Source organism: Anthonomus grandis, chromosome 6, assembly GCF_022605725.1.
Source record: "Anthonomus grandis grandis chromosome 6, icAntGran1.3, whole genome shotgun sequence".
Lineage (NCBI taxonomy): Eukaryota > Metazoa > Arthropoda > Insecta > Coleoptera > Curculionidae > Anthonomus > Anthonomus grandis.
The window spans coordinates 503486-528473 of NC_065551.1; the positions used below are offsets into that span (position 1 = coordinate 503486).

The 24988-nt window shown below is 31.6% G+C and overlaps 1 protein-coding gene across 1 annotated transcript in view; it reads left to right on the top strand.

Moving 5' to 3' along the window:
- The first annotated feature begins 1739 nt into the window (after positions 1-1739).
- Positions 1740-24988, top strand: part of LOC126737395 (uncharacterized) — an 86693-nt gene continuing 63444 nt past the window's right edge. Inside the window, exon 1 of the mRNA XM_050442286.1 lies at positions 1740-1949. Coding sequence (XP_050298243.1) covers positions 1801-1949 — 149 coding nt within the window. The 5' untranslated portion in view covers positions 1740-1800. The remainder of the gene's footprint in view (positions 1950-24988) is intronic.

Genomic DNA, 24988 nt, shown 5'->3' on the forward strand with positions numbered 1-24988 from the left:
ATCCTGACCGAAGAGTGCAATTCTGTGAAATTATGGCAGAGAGAGTAGAAAGGCAACCTACGTACGTGCGCAACATTTGTTTTAGCGACGAATGTACTTTTTTTTTAAATGGTAATGTCCACAGACAAAATTGTCGATATTGGAGTGATACCAATCCACACATTTTTCGTGAAACCCGATCTCAGTATCCGCAAAAAATCAATGTATGGGCAGGAATATTAGAGAATCATATCGTAGGGCCGCTGTTTTTAGAAGAAAATTTAACAGGTGAATTGTACTTAAATATGCTGGAAAATGCTATCGATCCTCTCATAACAGAAATTGTTGAGGCTAATGTACATGAATTTGACATGGAAATTACATTTCAACAAGATGGTGCTCCTCCGCATTTTGCCAGGAATGTGAGAAATTATTTAAATGATAATTATTTTGGTCGTTGGATAGGTCGTCGGGGTCCTATTGAATGGCCAGCTCGGTCACCAGATTTAACGCCGCTAGACTTTTTTTTGTGGGGATACCTAAAGCAAAAGGTATACAAAACAGAACCTGCCTCAATTTTTGAGCTACGACAAAGAATCACTAACATTTGTCAAAATATTGAGGCAGATGTATTTGAAAATGTTCGACGTGAATTTTCAAATAGGTTATTTATGTGTCAAGAGGTACAAGGAAATCATTTCCAGCATCTTTTAAATTAAATATTGTTTTTCTTTTGATAAATTGTTTATTTGCTAATTCTAAATTAGTATTTCATTGTATTTTATTAAAAACGTTAATAAAATCGCAACAGTGTATTTTTTTGGCTGTTACTTTTAGACAGGTCAAAACGGAGTCCACCGAGTCCATGTAATAAATATTAAAAGTACTCAATAAAACCTTTTAAATGAGGTAACACAAGATTTCTATTTAATGCATTTATTCAAGATGGCGCTTATGTGTTATTTTGACATTTAGAACTGTCGTTTTTATGTCAAAATAAAATAGTGACGCATTTATTTTCGTACACTGATTTTTACCTATTCAAAAATCATAAAAATGTAAAACGTTAAAATAAAAAAAAATACTTTTTTATTAGGCCGCCATTTTGAAACGAGTTAAGATATGGGTCTAATATTTCAGGGTTATAAAGTACTCATTGAGACCTTTAAAATGAGGTACCACACGACCCCCCTTTCTATTTAAAATTTTTTCTCAAGATGTCGCCCAGCCGCCATCTTGGAATTTACAACTACCTAGTTTACAGTGAAAAATAGTATCTATAGACCAATTTACTTATGCCAAGTTTCAAAAGTTTTTTTTGACCCGTTCAAAAAATAAATGGGGGGGAGGACTTCAAAGAAAAGCACTGTATATCTAGAATAATGTCACATCTCAAAAGGGGGTTTTAAATTTCCCAGTTTTTACCACTAAATTATCTACATCATAGACAATAATATTAATGAATATTTACTTAAAAGGTATAGATCAATATACTAAAAGAAGTAAATCATTTCATTTATACAAATAAAAATTATAAGCTAAAATAATTGAATAAAATTTTAAAACGTGTTTATCTCAAAATGATCTTTTTTGGATTATGTCACTCTTCTTGAAAACCGACGATTTTTATTTAATAAAAAAAAAACTTTCACATCTCGCCTCGTATGCAGTAGCCATAGTACAAAACACACATCAGATCGGGATAGTGAATCGGTTTCGTTGGAAACGAGGGAGCGCGGAGCCGGCAACAGCGCGGCCCAAACAACGACGGCCTGAACGTTTCGCCAGTCGTGGCCGAACTTTAGTCCGCGATCAAGCAACATGGCGACCGCCCAGGCGACCGCTAAATTTTTCACGCACGGGACGTGCGAACAGTACGAGCAAGTGCTTAAATTGTACCCGCAGGCGCTCCGTCTGAAAGCCGATAACAAGGCGAAAAAACCGGAGGAACTTATCAAACTGGACAATTGGTGAGTACTTCCCTTTATTAATTCAACTGTTTTCTGTGTCATTGAACTTCCCCCCCTGGTGGTATGGATTAACGGATTATTCAATTCTTTAATGAGGACAAGGGTTTCTTCAAGGGCCTAAAGAGCCAACTTTAATTTAACACATAGTTTTAAATTTAGGGGTTTAAAGCCATGTTGAAGCTCGCCTGACAGCATAATGGCCGTACACGGTTTCCTTGCCATATTTTTAACGAATGCCTTTATATCGCTGCAAATAATCATCCTTACCGCATTTATCAATCATTTTCCCCTCGAAATAATAGGAAATCGTACCGGAATCGGGTAGGAAAACGTAAATTCTCCGTAACAAAAGACAATCGAACGAGACGGATTTCAAAATGGCAGACAAAGCGAGGAGTCCCACACTACGTGTCGCGTGTACGCCGCAATTTTCGCCTTGGAACTGCGACATTAACCGCAATTTCCAAACGATTTTTGGGAAATTCTTGTGCACGCGTGCATCCGCATTGTTTACCTTTGAAATGAAATCCCGCCTGCCGCCTTTTACCTATTTGAATTTTGATTGATCTTTACCGACGCGGCGGTAGTGGGGGGAAACTGGTGTGGAGCGTGGACCCGTATCATCCGCGATGTGCACATATGTTTTTATTTTACAATGTATGTACAAGGATAATTCGGCCTTTTTTATTGTTTAAATTACGTTTATGTCGCATTATGTCGATCGGATTAGATTGGTTTAGCTTGAAGGGTAAACTTGTGAAAAAATTTAGGTAGCGACAATAATTCTCAGATTACTTAATACCTTTAGGTTCCCTTTTCTGAACTGATTTCTTTAACATTATTAATTCAAAATCTCTTTATTTATTAAAACAATGTACCTACAAGGTGTGTAAATTTGGACACTTTTGTAGGTTATCTCAGAAAATAGAGCCACGCAGTTTTTGCATTATTAGCTACAAATATTTAATACTTGGATCAAATGACGTCATGTGGACTATTTTTTCGGTGTCAATAGCTACGTTTACAATGCCAGGATCTATTAGGTCCATAGATTAAATGGAAGATTATTTTGATTTAGTACAGCCCTGTTTACAAGGATTGATTGCAAGGGTTAAATTACTGCAGGATTATCTCTAGGATCAAAATGTCAGTTGAAGGGAGTTTATCAGTTTAGAGGAAAAATTATAGGACATCTAAATTATTAAAAGTGTTATTGATGTTTAAAAATAATAAAAATAAACTAATCAATTTTTTTTAAAGGTTTATGCTTGTCCCTTTCTTCCTCTTGTTCTTTATTTTTGTGTCCAAAAATAAAACCCTCCTAAGCTAACATCCAATAAGATGTCAAGCTTGTTATTTTGGTAGGTACCAAATAGCTCCTAGGTGTTTACACTGAAAAATAAATAAATTTAATCTACCCGGTTTGGGAAGCATTAAATTCGGGTATCAAATTTTAGTGAGCTGCCATTTACACCAAAAAAATTGTCCTTGTGACATCATTTGATCCAAGTATTAAATAAATAATTTTTTTTTCGGTGTAAGGACCTATTTTGAAGTACCTAAATGACTGATAAATTCCATTTAACTATTATTTTGATCCTAGAGATAATCCTGCATTAATTTAACCCTTATAATCAATCCTTGTAAACAGGGCTGTACTAAATAAAAATAATCTTATCATTTGATCCATGGACCTAATAGATCTCCGCGTTGTAAATGTAGGTACTGTGCTACTTTTTTATGAAATTAATCAATCAATCAATCATATGCTTTATTGTCAAAAAATTACAAAATTTTGTAGTCAAAGCTAATAAAAAAAAACACACAAAATAAAAAAATTAAAATAAATATAATGTGGAGGTGCATGATACTCCAAAAATTACTGACCATTCTGTTATTAGTGTTAACCTCTGCAATAAATTATATGTACATGAACAGGTCAAAAAGTATAGAAATATAAGTGAGAAAAATCTTAGCATTATAGGGTTAAAATTGTTTGGATGTAATTGGAATTTGAACTCTGTCAATGTTGAAGTTATTTTTAACGAATTATTGGAAAATTGTTATAAGGTGATTAATGACATTGCTCCTATCAAGAATTGCAAATACAAATCTAATTTGCCTTGGTTTGATAATGAGGTTTTTGATAAAATTAAAATTCGTGACAAGGCATATAAAATTTTTATAAATTCAAATGATATTGAAAGACCAAATAAATGGCAGGAGTTCAAAGCTCATAGGAATAATGTTGTTAATCTTTTGAGATTGAAAAAAGAACATTACTATTTTGAGAAGATAGCCATGTTTAAGGGTAATCCCAAAGAAATGTGGAGGACATTGAAGAGTGTAATTAATGGAGGGGTTTCTAAAGTTCCAAATTCAATTTTCTTTAATGGTGAGGGTGAACAGAGAGTTTTTACAGATCTCGGAAATTGCAAAAATATTTAATTTTTATTTTGTTGCTAGTATTGAACAAATTAATGAAAGTATACCAAGTTAACAGAAATGGAATAATATTGATGCCAATTTAAATTTCGAAATGTCTAAATTTAAGTTATTGACTTTATCTGATGCTCAAAAAATAATTATAAAACTTGACAATAAATGTTCAATACATGAAATACTAAATGCAAAAATTTTAAAATCTTTATTTGAAACTATTGGTCATGTTATATTGAATTTATTAAATACATCTTTTAGCTCTGGTGAAATCCCTGAAAAACTAAAATCTAGCACAATTATTCCAATTCCAAAGGTCAATAATACAAAAAATACCAGTGAATTAGGACCAATAAATTTACCTCCTATTAAAAAAGTTATAGAAATGGCAGTATATGATCAAATCTTGGAACATATTACAAGTAATGAAATTTTGATGACTAATCAGTCAGGTTTTCGTCATGGGCATTCATGCGAATCAGCCCTTCAATTGACCTTATCTAAAATAAAAACTGATCTTGATAATAATAAATATGTGGTTGAGGTGTTCTTGGACTTAAGGAGAGCTTTTGAAACTATTGATAGGGACATATTATTATAAAAATTAAAGAACTATGGCTTTGCTGGTATTGTTTATAACTGGTTTGTTAGAAAACAGAGAGTAAGGTTTAATGGAAATAAGTCTACTGAACTAAATAACAATATGGGAGTACCTCAAGTGTTTTGCGACCTCTTCTATTTATATTGTATATGAATGATATTGGGCTTTTTGTAAATTGTGAATTTATAAACCTTTTTGCTGATGACACATTTTTGGCATGTAGTGATACAAGTCTTAACAGAGCAGTAGATAAAATGAATGGGGTATTGTCACAGATATCATTATATTTAAATATTAATAAGTTAAAGTTAAATGTGGCGAAAACTAAAGCAATAATATTTACATCTAAGTATAAATATCGGAAAATTGTGGATATTAATCCTCAATTATTAATTAACAATGAACAAATTGAATTTGTAACATGTATGAAATATTTGGGTCTGCAACTTGATAATTTGCTTAACTTTAAAACTCATTGTGATTACATTGAAAAGAAAATTGCAAAAAATATCTTATCAATCTAAAATAATGGTTTATAATACTATCATTCAACCACATTTTGACTTTTGTTCCTCAGTGCAGTATTTATTTAATATAAACCAGACTAACAGACTTCAGAAACTTCAAAATCGGGGCATGAGGGTGATATTAAATGCACACCGCCTTACACCAATATCCTTTATGCTCAACACTCTAAATTGGTTTTCTGTTGAGAGAAGGTTTTGCTTTCTTTCTATGATTTTTATATATAGGATTGTAAATAATTTAGCGCCACCTTATTTCAAACAGTTCATTACTTTTAATAGAAATGTCCATGATTACCCTACAAGAAATAGTGATGATATTTTTATTCCAATAGCAAATTTTAGAAGTACCATGAATTCTTTGTTTTTTAAGGGTTTTCAAAAATATAATAGTCTTCCTCGAGAAATAAAGGAATCACAATCTCTTGATCGGTTTAAAACTGTTCTAAAGAATTATATGAATAATATAAATTAGTTTGAATAATATAAATTAATTTGAAAATTGGCGAATTAGGGCAATTAACTAATGTGGTTGGTGGAAATTCATTTATTTGTTTGTTTTTCTTTCAAGAGGGTGAAATTGTGCTTATTATTATTTTTTATTTATTTATTTTTTTTTTGTGGTTACCTAGTTAAGTTACTTATTTAGTATAGTTTTGTTTTTATGTATATTAGATGTACCTACTTAATAAAGATATAATTTCATTATAATACAAACAAAATAAATACATGCAAAACTGTACAAAAACAATGTACCTGGTCATTATACATTATGATGTATAAAATGTCAATAAAAATAAACACAATAGTCACCTTTGTCAAAAGTTTGACAGCTGTCATAGTTTTTAATCCACAAAACGATTTTGAAAATTTGAAATTTTAAGACCCTCCCCTTTTTGATATGTTAATATATCCATTAATATTTAACATATTAATAAAAAACAAAAAATGATTTTGATAGGGGTTTTCTTGTAGAACACAATTATGTTATCTGATTTATTGTAATGATTTAGGATTTTAAGATGAGAAACTAAAATTTTCTTAAATGAAACATCTTGTATATTTTTAAGTAGAAAAATCGCTTTATTTTATCATTTTTAAAAATATATAACATTATGCACTTATTTTCAAAAATGACCAAATAAGAGACAATTTTTTTTAATAATCACCTATTATTTTAATTTTAGTAGTGAGCCATGGTCATGGATCTCTATAGAAACAATGCCATACTGTTTTTAAGAAGGCCATGCCAGAATAACATTCTTATAGTACTAAATAAACTATTTATTTTATATTTCTTATATTACTTATTATTTATTTTCTCTGTTTTAAAATTTGTATACAAAATGAAATTTTTCAAAATTATTTCCATTTTCTCTTACACAAGTTTCACATAGGGTAAATGTGCCAACAGTTGGCCATTTAACAGACTCTTAAGAAAAAAAACATCACAAAAATTGTCTGTTCCATTATATACTACTTATTCTTTCACATAATCATTCAATACTGACTGGTAGGCATACAAATTACTTATAAAATGTAACATCTCAGCAACTAAGTAAAATAAAAGATTTTTTGTGAAAACCCAACAGTCAGACACTGAATAGTCAACCTATGTGTCAATTCTTATAAAAATGGATTTATTGAAACTCTTATATAATATATCTTGGACATTTACCAATTTTATTATAAAACAAAAACATATGAATCTTATTGAAACTTAAATCAGTATAAATTAACAGAATAAAGTTAGATTATGCCTCACATTTAAAATATTATTATTTCAAGTCACATATAGAGGTTTCCTGTACCCCAATACATTTCAGATGGTACCATTTAGGGCAGTTAAGTTAACACATCCAACATGTTCTTCATCTCCTTTGTCTCTAAATCACTATCCAACTCTTGTTAACATGCCCAACACCATTTTCTGGATTTTTTACAGCATTTTTCCGGGCATTTTTAATTTTAAATTTTTTAGTCAGTCCTATTATCAGTGGTTATCTTTGCAATTTTTTTTTTTAGAATAGGTTCGGTATTTTTTGATTTTGAGGAAAAAATAGCTGCTGGTTGAGGATCCAGGTTTCGTCTCTTTCTTGATATAATGGGTGAGGGATAAAATAAAAGCTTTTCAATGGGTGTATTTAATTTGATGTCATGTAATACATTAATTTTTTGTGTATTGACAGTCTCTTGTAAGTGAGGCGGTAGAATATTAAGCTTATGTTTTCTCTTGCGGGAGTTTTTTGTCATCTGTGCCTGTGGCAACTAGAGGCTCTTGTATATTTTATTTATTTATTTAGAAAATGAACATTACAAATATGTGTATAATGCTATCTCTAGATCTGAGTTTCACAAATTTGTTTCATGCACCTAGTTTTGTTTGTTTACCTGTATGTGTAGAAGTTTATTATACATCATTCCTAATATTAAATTATGACACAAGTGAAATTATGTATTGCTGTAGCCTTAACTTACTAACAATATTGATTATTAATAATAAAATTTATATTTATTTATTGAATTACAGTATCAACAGCCATAGAGGCCAATTACAGATACCACCTATAATATGTACTTACTACTCTAAAATGAAATCCAATAATATTATAATATTAGCAAATAAATGTACAATGCACCTAATAAAAAGTTTAAAATATTTCTTATAATCTATAAAGTATTTACAACTACCCACATTTAGAAAAAAAAAATACATATTTATATACAGGCCTAAAACTGAGAAGCAAAAAGTCTCATGTCAATAATTCCTGTAAAATGTCTTAAATTTGTATTAGCAATATAAAGGTCAGAGGCATAAATATTAAAATAATCACACATTCTATATATTGGTGAGTTCTTGTATATACAGTATTGCGCAAAAAGATAGCAACATTGAACTTTCCTGTTATATATCTTTAAGTATCTATTTTATAAGTAAGGTTTATATATTATTTACAAGAATAGTTACAGCCTGTTTATATTTTCATACTAGCATCTTTTTTGTATCATAATAAATAAAACACCGAATTGTTTTATGCAAATTTATTATTCAAAAATATAGTAACAAAAAATAGTTTTGATTCTAAAAAAATATAACCCAACTAAATTAAAATCAATTCAATATTTTGTGTAGTACCCCTTCTCCTTTATAACATCTGCACATCGTCTTGGCATGGACTCAATGAATTTCATAATATAGTCATTGTTCACTTCTTTCCAAGCCTTTTCCACTATTTCAAAGAGAATATTTGTATTAGAGTATGTTAGATGTGGCATGATTTTGATGTCAATGTAATGCCATAAAGGTTTAGATCTGGTGATTGAGATGGCCAGACCATTACATTTATTTTTTCATCGGATAGCCACCTCTTAACAAATTGAGAAGCATGTTTTGGATCGTTGTCATGCTGAAATATGGCTGTTACTGGCATGACTTCATCCATATATGGCACTAAATGTGTTTGCAGAATGTCTTTGTACATGAAACGATCTTCTCCTTACGGTACTGGAACTGAGGTTTACTCCTCCACCCTCTTTTAATTTTGCCAAAATTTGGGAAGAAGACGAAAAAGGATTTTCTTTGGAAATTCGTAGTAGCTGCCTATCCATCCTCAAATTTGTTTTTCTGGGTCTACCAGGAATGGGCGCCTGTGTAGCTGTTCCAGTAAGGCGAATTTTTTTGCAAACTCTGGATACGATTGACCTGTGAAGCCATAAGCTTCTTGCAATGTCACTCTGACTAACACCATTTTCGTAATGCTCCACAATAATTTTTCTTACATCACCAGAGACAGTTTTTGAGTGACCCATTTTAAGTTAATTCTGAGATTCAAAAATAACAACTTTACAGCAGATAAATCGATATTTAACTGATAAAATAAATGCGAAATAAGAATGTTGCTATATTTATGCACATTGTCTAAATGAACAAACAAGAAGTTCCTTACTCTGCATTGGCATTCTTATGATATCTCGGTATATTGATAAATAATACAGAGGCATGTACTTATAAGTAAAGAAATAATATGGAATAAATAAAGGAGCAAATAATATTTTTGAAAACATCGCTTGTTGCTATATTTATGCACAATACTGTATTTGTTCTAGGACAATCTAGATGAACATTTTTTCTTTGTCTGGTATTACCAACATTAATAAACAATGGCAGCATTGCCATAATTTGAGGAGCATCAATCTTATTTGTTAAAATGTTATAAATGTACACTAGGGATGTTTTAACCTTGTTCAGGATAATATCCAAATCTCTTAAAAAACATATATTTTAAAAATTTGCAGTGTACACACTCTATGGTTTTAATCCACACATCATATTATGCAGACCAAATTATGCTTCCATATTCTAACCTCGGTAAAACCAGACTATCAAACAGTTTTAAACAACACTCAACATTAAAGTTTTTGGCAGTTCTAATAACAAAACCCACTATTTTGTGTGCCCCATTAACTGTGTTAATAATGTGATTGGTAAAAGCTAAATTACAGTCAACAATTAGACCTAAATCATTTTCATTGCTGGAATGTTCAAGCTGGATACCGCTAATATTGTAGCTATAATTAATTATATTTTTGTTAAGTGTCAGCAACATTGCTGAACATTTCTTATTATTGAAATGAAATTAGTTTGCATTACACCAATTAACAATCCTATCTAAATCATTCTGTAGAGAGATGCAATCAACTAGAGAGGTAATTTCCATTTAAATCTTATAATCATCTGCAAAAAGTAGTTTTTGTGAATCATTAGAAACAGAAGCAATTTTAGTTATGGCATCCAAAAATAACAGAAGTCCCAAATTGGAACCTTGGGTAACTCCTGAGGTACTAGTGTAAACATCAGACCTGGCACCCTTAACCTCTACATACTGTTGTTTATTTTCTAAATGGAAAGAAATTAACTGGATTAAATCTGTAGTTACATTATTTTCATAAAGAGATCTTATTATTAAGGAATGTCGAATCTTATCAAATGCTTTCTCCATGTCGGTATATATGACATCAACCTGTTTTTTATTATTCAAAGCATTGTGAACAAATTGACAAAATGTAATCAAATTAATTAATGTTGATTTATTAGGCAAAAATCCATGTTGGTAATCGGATATATTTTGAGTCACTTCAGCATATAATCTATGAAATAAAGTTCTCAAATACTTTAGAAACAGCATTCAGAATGGTAACAGGTCTTAGCCCCTTTTTTGTGCAATGGAATGACCTTACTGCTATGCCATTCATCAGGATAAGTTGATGTCTGTAGGTTAAAGTTACAAATAAATAAAAAAGGTGGTACGAAAAAATCACCACAGCCTTTTATTATATAACCAGGCAGACCATCAGGACCAATAGATAGGTTCCATTTAAGTTTTTTAATGGAATCCCTAACTTCTTCTGCAGAAAATTTCCTTCCTGCAAAAGTATGAAAGAAAGAAAGAAAAAAAATGTGCTATATTACGTAAGACAACAAAACCTTGTGTACAAGCATCCTAAAAACTAAAAAATTCCAAATTCACTTTAAATTTCAAATTTCAAACAAACATAACATCTAAAACACTTTAGCATAAAATTTACACATATTACCAAAATTAATCATAACAAAACAGATTGAGAAATTGATTAAAAAATAAGTAAAGCTGTCAATAAAACAGAATTTAGAGTAAATTAAATTATTTAATAGGAAACAAAACTAAAACACTAAAATGATGTCAGAGCACAGGTTAAAAAGTATCATTAAAAAAATCGTCAAGGCTATATTATGCCCTGGATAATAAAAGTGATTTTAATTCCTTTAAAAAAAAATTCCTTTCCGAATTTCTTAACTTCTAAAATTTGTCTGATATGAGGAACTTGGTTGTAAATTTTTTTGCTAAGGTATATAAGTGAGTTCTTGGTGAGGAAGGATGTAGGGATTGGTAAGGGAATATGCTTTGGAAGGAACTTTACACTGATGCACAGTAATTCATTTTCAAAAACTGAACCAAAATATGTTGCAAAGATATTAGCAATATTTTTTGTGCCTGATATGGACATATCCTTATAGGAGACCTGAGATGGAAAATCAGACTCTTTTCCTTGATTACGAACATGGGTACAGAAAAACCTGGAATCCCTAAATAAACCTGCTTCTACTCTACTTAAATGATCATCATATACATATTTTATTTTAATTTTTTGTCTTATTTGTCTGTACTTATCCCACCACAAGCTTATTTTTGATTTTCTAAATTTGTTTAAAAACCTTTACTTGGTTTTGACCATTTTAATGATCTCGCCATTGTACCATACAGGAAAGGTCTTTCCCAGTTGGTTTGACTTAGAAACATACTCTTCAAAAATTTCATTGATTATGCTATAAAACTCTTTCACAGCATTATTAACATCACAGCATTTATACACATTATCCCAATTTCTATTTTTAAACAATGTATACATAAGGTCAAAATTTGCTTTTTTTAAATTATATTTTGTATTGTTGACTTATATAATATCATTCAATAATATTCAATAATCATTGAGACAGTTTTACATTAACAATCCCCAAGAAATACCTATTTGATCTTAACAATCTGACAACATACCTATCACAATAAATTACAAAAATTTTAACAGATTATTCATGTTTTTTGAAATAAATATTTTGACCTGTTTAATATATTGATAATAATTTTTTAGTTCTCTCATACTATTGAGTAGCAAATTATATATTTTTGGTGCTACAGATGCAAATCTTTGGTTACCATCAAACCTTCTATAAAATGGACAATATCATCAATATATTATTATAATTATTCCTGGTAGGATGAGCATGATCTACATGCTGTCAATTTTTATTCCTAAAACAATAAATATAATTGCTTAAAAAGTATAGACCTCTAACATTTAAAATGCTTTCATTGTATAGTTGATTTGTTGATATAGATAATTGTTTCTGTAAATAATCTTTAATTGGTAATTCTGAGCTACATTTTACTGACTGAGAGCATTATTGTAAAGTCCTCCTCAGGCTATGATACTGTATCTTAATATTACTTCCACTAATGATTTGTATATCATAGTTAGAATTTTATGAAGTAATAAGTTTCTTATCTGGTAAAATTTGTAAATTAGACCTCTTAGTTTGTTTGTTACATCATGAATATGTTCCGACCATGTAAGATGTTGATATATAGTTATGCCCAAGTATTTAGTATGTGACACCTCATATATTGTTGTATTGGCTTGTTGAAGAGTAATTGAGTTGTATAAAGGTTTATTTGATTCAGTAAGAGAAAAAGCAACATTTACAATAACAAACTATTTTAGCAAGATTAAGTGATAATTTATGAGAACTTAGCCATGTTTTTACTTTACTTAGCCAATAACAATTTTGTCTCTTAATGAATCCCTTGATGAACCAGTAAAATACAGAAATTGTCATGCCATTAATATCTAGATCCCGTAATGAATTTATACATTACAATACATATATATTTTCACTATGAAAATATTATTTCAAGAGCCAACTGAATGTTAGGCTCCAAGCCCAAAGCTATACCTATCAAATGGTCATGCAAAGATTTTAAAAATGTATTTGGTTTAAAACAATTGTATATTGCATATGTGAGGTCTTTACATATTGACACAATTCAAAATAAATTTCTAAGATATGCTAGCTATACACTCTCTGGGAGTCTGGGATAATATTAAACAGTGAACTTACTATGTCGTACCTAAACTTATGTCTATTGTCTGCTATAAGGGATATTATGATGTTTGTTTCACATACAAAGTGTTAAATAACTATACAGTGTGGTGACTTTAACTGGAATAAATTCAGTTAAAACTAATCAAATTTTATCTCGCAAAATTCCTGAGACCCGTCGATTTTTGTTTATTTTTTTTCACATTTCAAGATAGTTTTTTTATTTTTTCACCTACAGGGGGGGTCCAAATTAACCCAAACTTTTTTTTTCAAATGGAAAGCCACTTTTTTTAAACTCTCATTGAAAAGAGCCCTTTTTCCTGATTAAATTGCCCTATTAACTTTTGTGATTATCTAAAGGAGAAATACGAAAAAAAAATAAAAACCATTAAATTATTAAAAGTTGTGTTTAATGTATAAGATGCTCAAAATGAGCACCATTTACTTGTTGGCAAAGCCCAAGACGATAATAAAATTCGTTTCTGACATTTTCTAACACTTCTGGAGATATTTGTCGGATTTCTTGCCTAATACGTTCTTTGAGTTCGTCTAGGTTTCCTGGTTTGCTCATATAAATTTAACTTTTCAAATGTCCCCACAGAAAAAAATCAAGTGGGGTGAGATCGTTCCCCAGTTAAAGTATCATTGAAGAATATGGGCCCTATAACTTGCCTGCCAATTATGTCAGCCCAAACATTAGTTTTCTGGGGATATTGTGTATTAGTTTCCCTTACCCAGTGTGGGTTCTCGTCAGACCAGTAGCGACAGTTCTGGTTATTAACATGGCCATTTAGGGTGAATGTAGCCTCATCAGAAAAAAGGATCCACTCCGAAGATATGCGATTTTCGTCAATGGCGTTCATCATTAATTCACAGAACTGAACTCTGCGATCTGGATCGTCTTCCAATAACTCATGAACGGGTTGCATTTTATAAGGTCGTTTGTTTGCACTTTTTAAAATTTTTAGCACAGATTTATGATGAATAAAGTTTTCGCGAGCTACTCTTCTGGCTGCAGTTACCGGATTTTCTTCCATCGCTAACAATACATTTAATTGGGTGTTTTCATCGATTTTAGAAGACCTTTGTCTTGAAACATCCCTCACGTGCCCAACTTCACGAAATCTGCTTTCGATTTTACTAACCATACCTTGGTTAATAGCTGGCAAATCTGGATATTTCTGCCTGAATAAGTGGACAACCTCTAGCTGAGTACGACTTCTGTCCCCATAACCAATCATCATTAAGATTTCAATCTTGTGGGATTCAGATAATTAAGGCATTTTTTCAATATAAGTTAACTTATTTAACAACTGGTTGAAATTCACTTTAACAGTGAGACTACAACAATGTCAGGAAATGTCTCGATACCAATAAAAGAAACAAACACGCTAAAAATTTACCAACACAAAATATTTCGAGACTTTTAATAATTTAATAGTTTTTTTTTCGTATTTCTCCTTTAGATAATCACAAAAGTAAATAGGGCAATTTAATCAAGAAAAAGGGCTCTTTTCAATGAGAGTTTAAAAAAGTGGCTTTACATTTGAAGAAAAAGTTTGGGTTAATTTGGACCCCCCCTGTAGGTGAAAAAATAAAAAAACTATCTTGAAATGTGAAAAAAAATAAACAAAAATCGACGGGTCTCAGGAATTTTGCGAGATAAATTTTGATTAGTTTTAACTGAATTTATTCCAGTTAAAGTCACCACACTGTATAGATAGCCCAGAGTGTTTAGCCATCTTTAAAATTCATGTACCATCATACCAAACATGTAATAGATCCCTCTTGCATGTGAATCTCAAATAAGGTTAACAAATATTGTAATGTGTTAGATTATTTTAGTTGTACTTCCCCAAATAAATTTAAGTGTGAAGCAAAGAAAGCTATTCACAATTAAGCAATAAAATAATTAGATGTTTCTTTTTTTTCTTTTCTCTTTATGGGTGTTTTATGTAGTCTTTTGATATTCTATTGTTCTATTCTCTGGACACATATAATGTTCATTGCCACTAACATTAAGCTTAAGATAAATAGAATTAGTATTATTATTGTAAACTGTCACATTCATCAAATGTAATTTATGTTAAACTAAATAAATAAATAAATAAATAAACAATAATGGGCCAAGCACTGTGCCCTGTAATATACCCATAAAGACATTCAAAGGATCACTATGAATATTATCTATTTTCACAATTTGATATCTCTGATGTAAATAACTTTCAAAAACATTGAACACTACATCCCTGACACCAAACTTCTTAAGAGTCTCAAGTAGCTGGGTATGAGGCACAGTGTCAAATGCCTTGGCTAAATTGAGAAAGACAGCTATACATTTTTATATACATCTATTATCAATTCTTAGATATGTATACATACATAAACACACATTTCTCTTCTGTAATTTTTAACACCTAGTAGTGGACTTCTCGAGTCTACTGGTTTCTTTACATTTTATATATTTTATCAGTTTTTAATTGTAATTCCTGCTACATAACCGCATTTTAATGTTATCTACAGTTTTGTCCCTATTATATGTGTTTTTTTAATGTGACGAAAGAGAACTACAACTTGGGTACATTTTTTTACTTTTCTTAGGCATTTTGATTACAATTGACTAAGAACTTTGGTTTTTAAGTGAGACTATATGAACTTTTGTTTTATTTCTCAGGACTCAAATATTTGCTGCTTACTTGTCTGGCATAGTACACATTCTTCTTGCAAGGACAAAAAAAAATTCATTTTAATTGATTTGCCTGATTTAGATATATGATTCTTCCCAAAGAGTGTTGCTTTTATTCCCTGATTTACTTTCTATATTCATCACATTTCATGTTATACATTGTGTCTTAACTAATGTCCCATTATCTTGTGATCCTTTGATGATAAATCAAATTGTTATTATTGCTCTTATTGTGATACAGATTTCTTTATTCATTGGTTAATGTATACAACATTTCAAGTACATATTAGTAGCTAACAGTAATCTTAAGTAATAACTATACTTCTAATAAACAAAACTTAGCTAAGCTCAATCTAAAAAGTGGGGCTAGGGTACTATCCCAAAATAATAGCCCTAGCTGAAGACTTAAATTTATTTAAAGAAATACTGAAAATGTCAAAATATTTCGCAAATCTATTCACTGTAGAAGCTATTCTGTTAATAGGACTATTTAGTAAATAGGATGTTCTGTAAAAGGTAATACCTCATGTTGTGTAAGAGGATACATGTATAGAGAAAAGGTACAGACACTCTAGACTTCTAACAATATCATTCAGGATTTTAAATGCAAAGCAAACATCAAAGAACTGCCTTGTGGTTGTGGACAAAGAGTGAATACTCAAGTATGACATGGTCTCAGAACAGGTAAAATTTAGACCCGAATTCAAAAGAGCATATCTGGCAGACCTGATAAACTTGCGCTGAACGTTTTCAATCCTCTGAATGTTATAATTGTTGTAATTATATAGGAAAATTCAAGAAGAGATCTCACTAGCTAAATATATAGTGACTTCAATGCTGACACATTGGTGAAATCTTTGCAAGATCTCTTGATAAATCCAAGCAGTTAATATATATAATAATAATCTTTCTTTATTTAGCAGAGTGCTACATACAAAAAAAAATGTTTGTTTGATTAATAATTAATAACTAAAAAAATCAATCTAGGTATGTACAAATGTCGAATTGAAAAGGAGGCCTAGCTAATGTGGACACAGATCAAAATAAAAATAAATGTTATACGATAAAGGTGCATTGCAACAGTACATAAACCTTAGACCTAAACTTAAATAAATAAAAGATTGTAAAAATTAAACCTAAAAAATTAATTAAATAGTTTATTAGCTCTATTTGTGGCATACTCGAAGTGGTAGAAAAAAGTAAGTCTTGGGTCCAAAAAGACACCTGAATCCTTGACTGAATCAAGCTGCTTTAAGGGGATACCTTCAATAACATATTGACAAGGAAGGGAAACCCACGAGTAAATCGCATGAATCCACATTTCTTGATAATTAATGACATTTCATTCAACTTACACCAGGAAAACACTTTGTTTGTATCTTTTTGGAGCACCAACTGATCTTGAGAGGAAGACATCCGTCGAAAAATCTTCAAATCATCAGCAAAAAGCAAGAACTATAATTCTAATAGGGAGCCAAGATGATTGATAAAGAGACTGAACAATAGGTCCTAAGTAGGACCCCTGAAGTTGTCGAAAATGGGTTTAACAGAAAACCACCAATCTTAACCCGCTGTTCTCTATCCATCAGATAAGACTTAATCCAAAGTAAAAGGGACCCGCTGATGCCAAGATCTGAAATATGAAAGATAAGAATATTATGGTTGACCTTATTGAAGGCTTTACTAAAGTCCGTATATATCGCATGTGTTTCATTACCGTCGGCAAAGGATTTAAAGATGTAGTTGCTAAAAATAAACAAATTTGTATCCACAGAGCGACCTCTGGTGAATCCATGTTGTTGATCCCTAATTATTTCCTGAAAGTCTCAGACAGAACCACCTCTACACAGTGCTCAGACAGCTTAGGAATTGTAGAGAGGATACTAATGGGACGATAATTAGTTACGCCATTTTTATTCCCAGATTTATAAATAGGACATACATGAGATAGCTTCCAATCATCTGGAAAAATTCCAGATGTGAGGGACAGATTAAAAATATGAAAAAGTGGAAGGAAGAGGGAATGGCAGCACTCTTTTTTTAAAAGCCTGTTTGGAATTCCATCGGGACCTGCTCCTTTTCTGTTATCCAGTTTAGCTAATGCTGTTTCAACTGTAGTAGGACTGAGGAACGCCTGGTTGATTTGATTAAATTTATATGAGGTATCAAAGCTGCCTGAAGCATTGAAAGGGTTAGTATTCTTGTTAAATACAGATGAAAAGTGGGTGGCAAATAGGTTTGCAATAGAAATACTGGTGTCAGCCCACTAAAGTCGTGAAGGAATATCTCATTTCAATCTTCAGGATAAAATGATAATAGAAGCTGAGTGTCATCAGCATATAAATGTGATGAGTATTGATGAATCTGAGATGGTCAGCAGTAAAACGGGCAAAAATCATGAGATCAAGAATCAACTTCAGAGGCAGACCTTCATGTTGATGATATTGAATGTCAGACTTAGTCCCATCAAGGTCCACAACTTGCTTTTTATCATTTAGACATGATGATAACCAGCCACAAGTTTGATCAGAAAACCTAAAAAAGTACAGCTTAGTAATCAGCATAAGGTCAAATGCCTTATTATAATCTAAAAGTAGCAGACCTTTGATCCATCCATGTTTTTAAATATGCAACTAGTAACCCTACGAAGTGCTGTTGTGCTCTAAATCCAGACTAAACATAGCAGTAAAATTCTTCATCATGCCGGAAACCATTCAAGCATTTTCCCAAGGTGCGTCAAGAGGCTAATTGGTCGTAATTCATCCAGACTACTGGGCAGTGGCTTTCGTAAAGCTGTTTTCCACATGATAGGATATTCACCATTTTGTAAACATTATGAACACAGAAGCCAATAAATGAATGCTAAACAGAAACATATTATAACTAATCTCATCAATATTCATACATTTTGATTTACTTAAATGATTTGTAAACATTATATTCTGTAACAAGTGATAATTTGAAGGTGTTATTTAGTTTTGGACAAATAATATTTGACCATTTCTGGGTACACTAAGTAACTGTTAATTCTTATGACATCTTTCAGATCTTCAGGGATTTCAAATGAAGCCCTAGAATGAACATTCCAACTATTAAGATTTGACCAACTCTTTTTAGAATTATATTGACATTTAGTGGCACAGAAGACCTATTTGTGTTGCAACCTGATAAAAAATTAGTGGCATGGTCTTCTTGAAGTCATATTTATCCATGATTTAGATATTTGAAACAAAAAACTGAAGCACACCTCCAGTACTATAGGCAATTAAGGAATTTCACTAAGCATGCTGTTGCGAGGGAAAAAATCACCTATTTAAACACAATGTCACAAAAGCGTGGAAGAGAATTTTGGAATGCTGCAAGAAAATTAAACCTTGGCTGTAAGAGGAATTCTGGCTTACCAGACAAGTTTCTAAATGCAACTGCTCTTAGGAACTATTTTTCAGGTTTAAATACTACAGCTGATACAACTTCAAATGAAAAACTTAATTTTTATAAAGCTAATAGGTATTTTAACACAAGGTCTTACCTAAATTTTACACAATTGGATGAGCCAACATTAATTAAAATCATTAAAACAATACACTGTAACGCAATAGGTGAAGACTCCATAGGCTTAAAAGATCTAGAAATGTGCCTACCATATCTTACAAAACCATTATTAAATATTTTAAATAGCTGCTTATTACAAAATTTTTATCCTACAATTTGGAAAAAAGCTATTTTGAAACCTCTAGCAAAGGTGGCTGATCCAAAAGGGTTTAAAGACCTCAGACCCATTAGTATACTGCCTCTGGTTTCTAAAATTTTAGAAAGGTTTGTGCACCAACAAATATGCAGCTTTATCGATTTTTACGATATCATCCCGGACTGCCAATCGGGTTTTAGAAAGAACTTTAGCACTACCACGAGTCTAGTACACCTTCTTAATAACTGTAGGATAAATGAGGAAAAAAAGGAAATAACATGTCTTGGATTATTGGATTTTAGTAGAGCTTTCGATATTTTAAACCACGAAATGTTATTAGCAAAGCTTTATTATTTTGGTTTTTCGAATAACGCGATTGATTTCTTTGAGTCATATCTTAATAATAGAGTGAATTGCGTAGTAATCAACAAGGCTTCTACAACTGAAAAATCAAGTTATTATCCTGTATCTATCGGTGTTCCCCAGGGTTCTATTTTGGGGCCGTTGCTTTTTTCATTGTATGTTGCAGATATGAAATCCTGCATAAAGTACTCAATGTTACAACAATATGCTGACGATTCCCAGCTGTATACTTCATTTTCACGTGAAACTCTACCCATAATAGAAGAACAATTTAATAAGGATTTAGAAAATATAGATAACTTTTCCTGCGACCATAATTTGAAATTAAATTCGTCTAAATCATGTATAATTTTTCTGGGTGGTGGAAAGAACGCCCTTAATGCAGCAACAACTTTAAATGCAAAAATTCGTAATGAGCAGCTACCAGTAGTACGAGAGGTCAAAAACTTAGGAGTATACATTGATAGCGGTATTTCATTTCAAACACATATAAAGAATAAGCTCAAAATTGCATACATGCGCTTAAGAAAACTTTACGGCTTAAAAAATCATTTACCTCCTAAAACTAAATATTTTTTATGTAACACACTTGTTTTATCCTTATTTGATTATTGTGATGTGGTATATTCGGATTCATTGACTGAAGACTCCGCTTACTCAATACAAAAACTTCAGAATTGTTGTATGCGTTTTTCCTACAAAATTCCATTTAGAAGTCACATTTCTCTTTATTTAAACAATAACTTAATTCTAAATATGAAAAATCGTAGAAAATATCACATGTATTCCTTTGTGTATAAAGTTATAAAAACTAGGGAGCCATTATATTTAGCTAACAATTTTACAAATTTTCTTCATGAGCATAACACTAGATTTATAAATTTATTTAGAATACCACAACATAGAACAGCAAATTTTCAAAAATCTTTTGTTTTTGTCGCCTCTCAACTTTGGAATAGACTTCCGGCTAATTGCAAAAGTTTTCCGTTTACTGCATATAAAAAATATATTCGTAATAAACTGCTTGATTCTCAAAAAAACAATACTTAATCTACAATAAAAATTAAAAGAGCTGAGCCGCTCGATCTTCTATTGCTGTCTACTTATTATTGTTATAAATATTAATTAATTTACCTTTCCTGCATATCCAGAACCCCCGCCTGCTTCGCCTTACTTAAATACTTAAATATGATACTCAACGCATGCATGTCTCGATTAATTAAGAAAATCTTTTTTTTTACTTTTTACTTTTAAGGTTTTTGAAGGGCTATGCCACACAGGTTCTATCTTATGATGAACCTGTGTAAACGGTTCTCTATAATCGAGGCATGGTCCTATTTATCATGTATTTGGTAGGTTGTACAACATATGTATATTATTATGCTACAATTTTGTATATGATTATTTATTTACCTTCATGATAAATAAATTTGTTTTGAATTTGATTTATTAGAGACACAGGTGGTCACAACTACACAACTGCTGATGAAATAAAAATCACTAAAATGCAAAAAATGAACAACTGTTTGCCACAAATATGAAAATGCACGGGTAGGAGTAAACCAAGTAGCACATCCATGACAGCTGTCGGTACTAGTCTTAAGGCATTCATAATAACCAAGCAAGCCAATGAAACATTTCACTATTGAAATGCAATTGCAGAATAATACAAAACGGTTTATAATTATTATTCCCTGGCGGAACATATTTATTATTTTGTAGGTCGAGGCCGCTGTGCCGCGGTGCGGTGCTCCCCATAAAGACGTCGAAGTCGAAATGAATCTATTAATAAAATCTAAACATTCCGCTTTTATCTAAAAATGTTTTGTGCTACGTAACCATCAATTGGGTGACGTCAGGAGCGAGCGACACGCGCCACCTTCGCACTCGCACATACAACATACATGTATACATATACATTAGGCTTTTATTTTATTTGTTTTGTTTTCTTTTGTTTTTTCCTCTCGCTCTCGCGCGAGCCTTCTCGGGTCCAACTATCAGCTGATTTAAAAATTATTGCATTTCCTGGTAGGTAGTAGTAGGTCGCGGCTGTTGATCTTGGCCTACTCGATTTAATTGGTGATTGAAAGTATTCAAAGTTTAACATGCCGCATTCTATTTCTACACGTGCGCATTTTTTCTTTTGTTGATGTGTGCTTTTAATGTGCAGCAGTGTTCCGTGATCTGTCCAATAGCGTAGGTCGATTCAAAACTTGTTTTTTTAATTTTTAAAGGCCTGTAGTGGCAAAAGTTGTAATTGGATATGTAAATGTAGGCAAATGCTTAGACAAAAAAATTTAAATACAAAATTTAGATTGCCTGTAGCAAAAATATATACATATATTATGTCATCTTAGTTACGCATAAAATATATATTTTTTTAATTTGCTGATTTAAGAACAGCTCTTATATTGTATTATGCCAAATTGTACAAAATAACCCAGAACTTACCACAGGGAGGTGACTACTATCGAGTTTCATCCCTGCCCAACCATATATGAGCATTAACATTTATTTATCGTTTTGTACCGCATAATCAGATTTTGTGGCATGGTGCTTCTGGATGATATAGTTGAACGTATCCAACCATCCCTGTTATTAGAACCACATACCGCTAAAGACACCTCTGTCCTTAATTTGACCCTCTTTCAACAGCCTGCGTATGACAAGGAAACTTCCAAAGATTGCCTTCTAAAAAATTACCTGATTTAATTAATTGTTGAACATATTCATCAGTTAAATTCGCAACTTCGCAAAATACCGTTGTAGCCATCTCTCCCCTATTGTAAGCCCAATGAAAGTTTCTCCAAAAGATTAAAAACTAATTTATCAGAATTGGACGTTTTGCTTTTTGAGTGAGAGTTCAGTTTGAAATGAAAAATATGCACTCTTTAATACAAGAAGGGAGGAGACACTTAAAACTAATCCACCAGATACGACGGTATTCAACCAGAGTTTTGACTTCAATGAAGCATGAATGTGTATATTTATGCAATATGTGATTCCCAGATGAGACTAGGGTAAAGGAGAACGCCAAGAAAACTGGAGCAAGGTGAATTATCCGGATCTGTGACACCTGGAATGCGTGAGCTACACCTCCAACCTAACTCATATTTGTCACAAGAACTTTACTACTTACTTAGATATAAGATTGGGCTGAACGGCATGAAGGTGTTAAATCATTCATGTAAATCAAGAAGAATAAGGATCCCAAGACAAAATTTTGAGGGATTCCAATGTGTAAAGACTTGTGGAAGTATTGATTCTCTCTGAATATACACTTTAATAACAGTCTGAGATTTATTTAGTCAGTGTTCACCTGACTAACCTGTCTTGCTTAGTTACTATAGTATTAAAAGTATAAGAAAACCATACAATTTAGAATGTAAAATTCGAGTAGGTAACTGAATTAGTTTAGCCAAGCCAATTTCAGCACAGAAAAGAGCAGATAAAATGATTTTTTCCTTAAAAGCCTCTTGTGTATTTGAGATATCAGATCTTATAAAGCTAAAATCATATAAAATTTAACCATTTTATATCGAGATACCATATAAACATTACTTGCTACTGAAATTATTCGAAAATAACTAGAGCAGTTTGTAACTCCTTTTCTCCAAAATTGAGCTTACCATCTTTTATTTTCCGGGATGAGAGGAAAGAGGCCAGATTAAAGATTTTTTGATTTTCTTAATTAGTTCATCGTTGACCCCAAAATAAAACCTATTTTTCTTTCTTTTTTAAACTTGTAAAGCCCTTGATCTTAATTAAAACTTGTCTCTCCGCCACATGTAAAAGCTCAATTGGATCCAAATCAGATGATTCAGTCTCTCACCATAAAAGTTAATCCAAAACATTGACAATATCAAAGATTACTTTTGATAATATGATTATTTGGTAACATATGATGATATAGTGTTTTCAATGGATCAATAAAGAGTCACTTGAAGAAATCTGGATCTCTGTGTGTCTTGGTGATAGTGAGGAATATTGCATTGGCTGCATTTACATTCCTGCATCCATGGATCTGTATACGCGAAGCATTGTGACTCTGTTGCCAAAGCTTGTGAGTGCTTTCTTATTGTTGGTGACTTTAATCTTTCAAATATTACATGGTTACCAAGTGAAGATGAATATGGCTTAAGCCCAAATAATGTTATATCCGATAAAGAAAACCTTTTATGTGACGCATTCACTTTCTAGGTGTAATGCAGCTCAATGCAGTGGTTAATGATCATGGAACAATTATTGACCTTTGTTTTACAACCTTTCATTCCACCTTAACAGCTAAATGTAATGGTCTAGTTGGGTCAGATCCTTATCATCCTGCTCTTGAGCTGCAACTACCAAATAGTAAAGCCAATTACTTGGATCTACCAGTAACCTATTTTTATGACTTTAATCAAGTTGATTTCATATCCATAAATAACTACTTTTCTACATTTAACTGGCTCTCTATTATTGTTAACGTTAACTTAAATACCGCTGTCGCAAACTTCTATTCTGTTGCTCATGATTGTTTGAATCAGTGCCTATAAAAAAACACTACCCACCATGGTTTTTGAGAGAATTAAAAAGTCTCGTAATTCAGAAAAAAATAGCACACAGAAGGACAATCGGGATCAAATACTGATTACTCAAATTTTAGTGCTCTACGCTCTGAGTGTCGTACATTATCTAGTGAATGCTAAAGACATTACATTGAATGAGCTTCGGCTCTCTATAGCAATAGAAAACGATAGCAAAACTTTTTGGAAATTTGTAAAGCTTCATGCCAACCAAGGCGCTTCTACTGTTTTTATCTGTATTTAACAAGAATACTAACCCTTTTAATGCTTTAAGCAGCTTTGATACCCCATATAAATTTAATCATATCAACCAGGGCGTTCCTCAGTCCTACTACAGTTGAAACAGCATTAGCTAAACTGGATAACAGAAAGGGAGCAGGTCCCGATGGAATTCCAAACAGGCTTTTAAAAGAGTGCTGCCATTCCCTCTTCCTTCTACTTTTTCATATTTTCAATCTGTCCCTCACATCTGGAATT